The sequence below is a fragment of the Phytophthora parasitica genome (assembly GCF_000247585.1).
Source record: "Phytophthora parasitica INRA-310 unplaced genomic scaffold supercont2.29, whole genome shotgun sequence".
NCBI classification, from domain to species: Eukaryota; Oomycota; class Peronosporomycetes; order Peronosporales; family Peronosporaceae; genus Phytophthora; species Phytophthora nicotianae.
In genome coordinates, this window is record NW_008649015.1 from 181,455 (window position 1) to 182,713 (window position 1,259).

Genomic DNA, 1,259 nt, shown 5'->3' on the forward strand with positions numbered 1-1,259 from the left:
GCTCGATAAAGAACGGAAGCAGAGGCACCGATATGAACACCAGGAACACCTACACGTAGAACAGCTGCGTCATCAAGCCCTCCTTCGTCAGGTCGTCGTTCGTACTCAGGTACATGGTCCCCACCATGAAGCCCAGGTAGGTGTACATGAACACGTGGATCCAGTAGATCCCAGGGTTCCGGATGTTGTTCAACCTGTTGCGGTACATGAGCACGCTGAACTGACACAGCGACGACGGCGACGGCTGCTCAATGTCCGGCTAATGCTGCGGCGTCTTGCGGTCGCTCTTGATGCGGTTGATCAGTTCCTTGCGGATCTCACTCTGGGTGTACGACTGCACCATCTGCGGGACGTCTGCGTGGTCGTCGAAGTCTGTATTCACTAGACTGATGAAGTACTCGGCCGGGTTCATGTACTGCGGACAATTGTAGCCTGCTGACGCGAAGTGCGGAGTCATTTGGCGACAGGAGCCACAATACACAGTCTGACCAGCCGACAGCGCTACGATAGTGGGCTGGTTTAGGATGAAGGGGCTTGCGTTGGACAACAGCTCGATGGCGATGCTCAGCGGTGCTTCTGGTTGACGTTTACGACGTCATGCTGGTGCTGTGAAGATTTCCAGCAGCGAGTCCCCGACCTCAAGTATCTGGCCACGGCGCGGAACGTCTTGGACATGTGCGTCGACACGTCTCCGGAGACGAAAATGATCATGCCAAACTGTCTAAAAGTCCTGTAACCTCTTTTTTCGAATATGCCATTACTTAGTTTGGAAGCCTTTTGAATTTTAAACAGAATTTTAGACATTTTACAAAAGTATTTTGGAGCGTTCTGAACACATCCAAAACCATCCCTAGGCGCATGCATATTTTTAGTACCTAATGCCTCCGTTCCGCTCGCCGATGGCTCGCTGCACTACTCGCATGGTTGGCTGGTAATATGCGCCGAGGAGGGCTTTTCGTTGCACCAGGTGCCGTTTTGGGACGCCTCGCTTCGCTCGGCAGCAAAAACCAAATTTTAGCCAATCGAGGGCCGCCATCGCTTCGCTCGGCAGCCAATGACATTTTGGTAGAATTTTGTGACGGACGGACAGACACCGCACTAGCCTACTGTGTGTAGACTAGCCGAGTGCCGCGCGCTTTGCGGGCGGGTGGGCATGGTTGGTCCCAACCCATGGAGCTCGCTGTTCTAGCTCGCCCCACTATGCAAAGCCCACCTTCGCTTCGCTCGGCAGGGGTTGGAGCCTTGCTACATGGAGAGTC

The 1,259-nt window shown here is 54.0% G+C and overlaps 2 protein-coding genes across 2 annotated transcripts; both read right to left on the reverse strand.

Moving 5' to 3' along the window:
• Positions 1–49: 49 nt before the first annotated feature.
• On the reverse strand, positions 50–208 carry PPTG_11983 (hypothetical protein; the record flags this gene model as incomplete). The annotated part of the gene is made up of 1 exon (XM_008908159.1): positions 50–208. One exon carries the CDS (start codon positions 206–208, stop codon positions 50–52), a length of 159 nt encoding a protein of 52 aa, XP_008906407.1.
• A 51-nt stretch (positions 209–259) lies between these two features.
• PPTG_11984 (hypothetical protein) lies at positions 260–457 on the reverse strand (the record flags this gene model as incomplete). The annotated part of the gene is made up of 1 exon (XM_008908160.1): positions 260–457. One exon carries the CDS (start codon positions 455–457, stop codon positions 260–262), a length of 198 nt encoding a protein of 65 aa, XP_008906408.1.
• Positions 458–1,259: the final 802 nt, after the last annotated feature.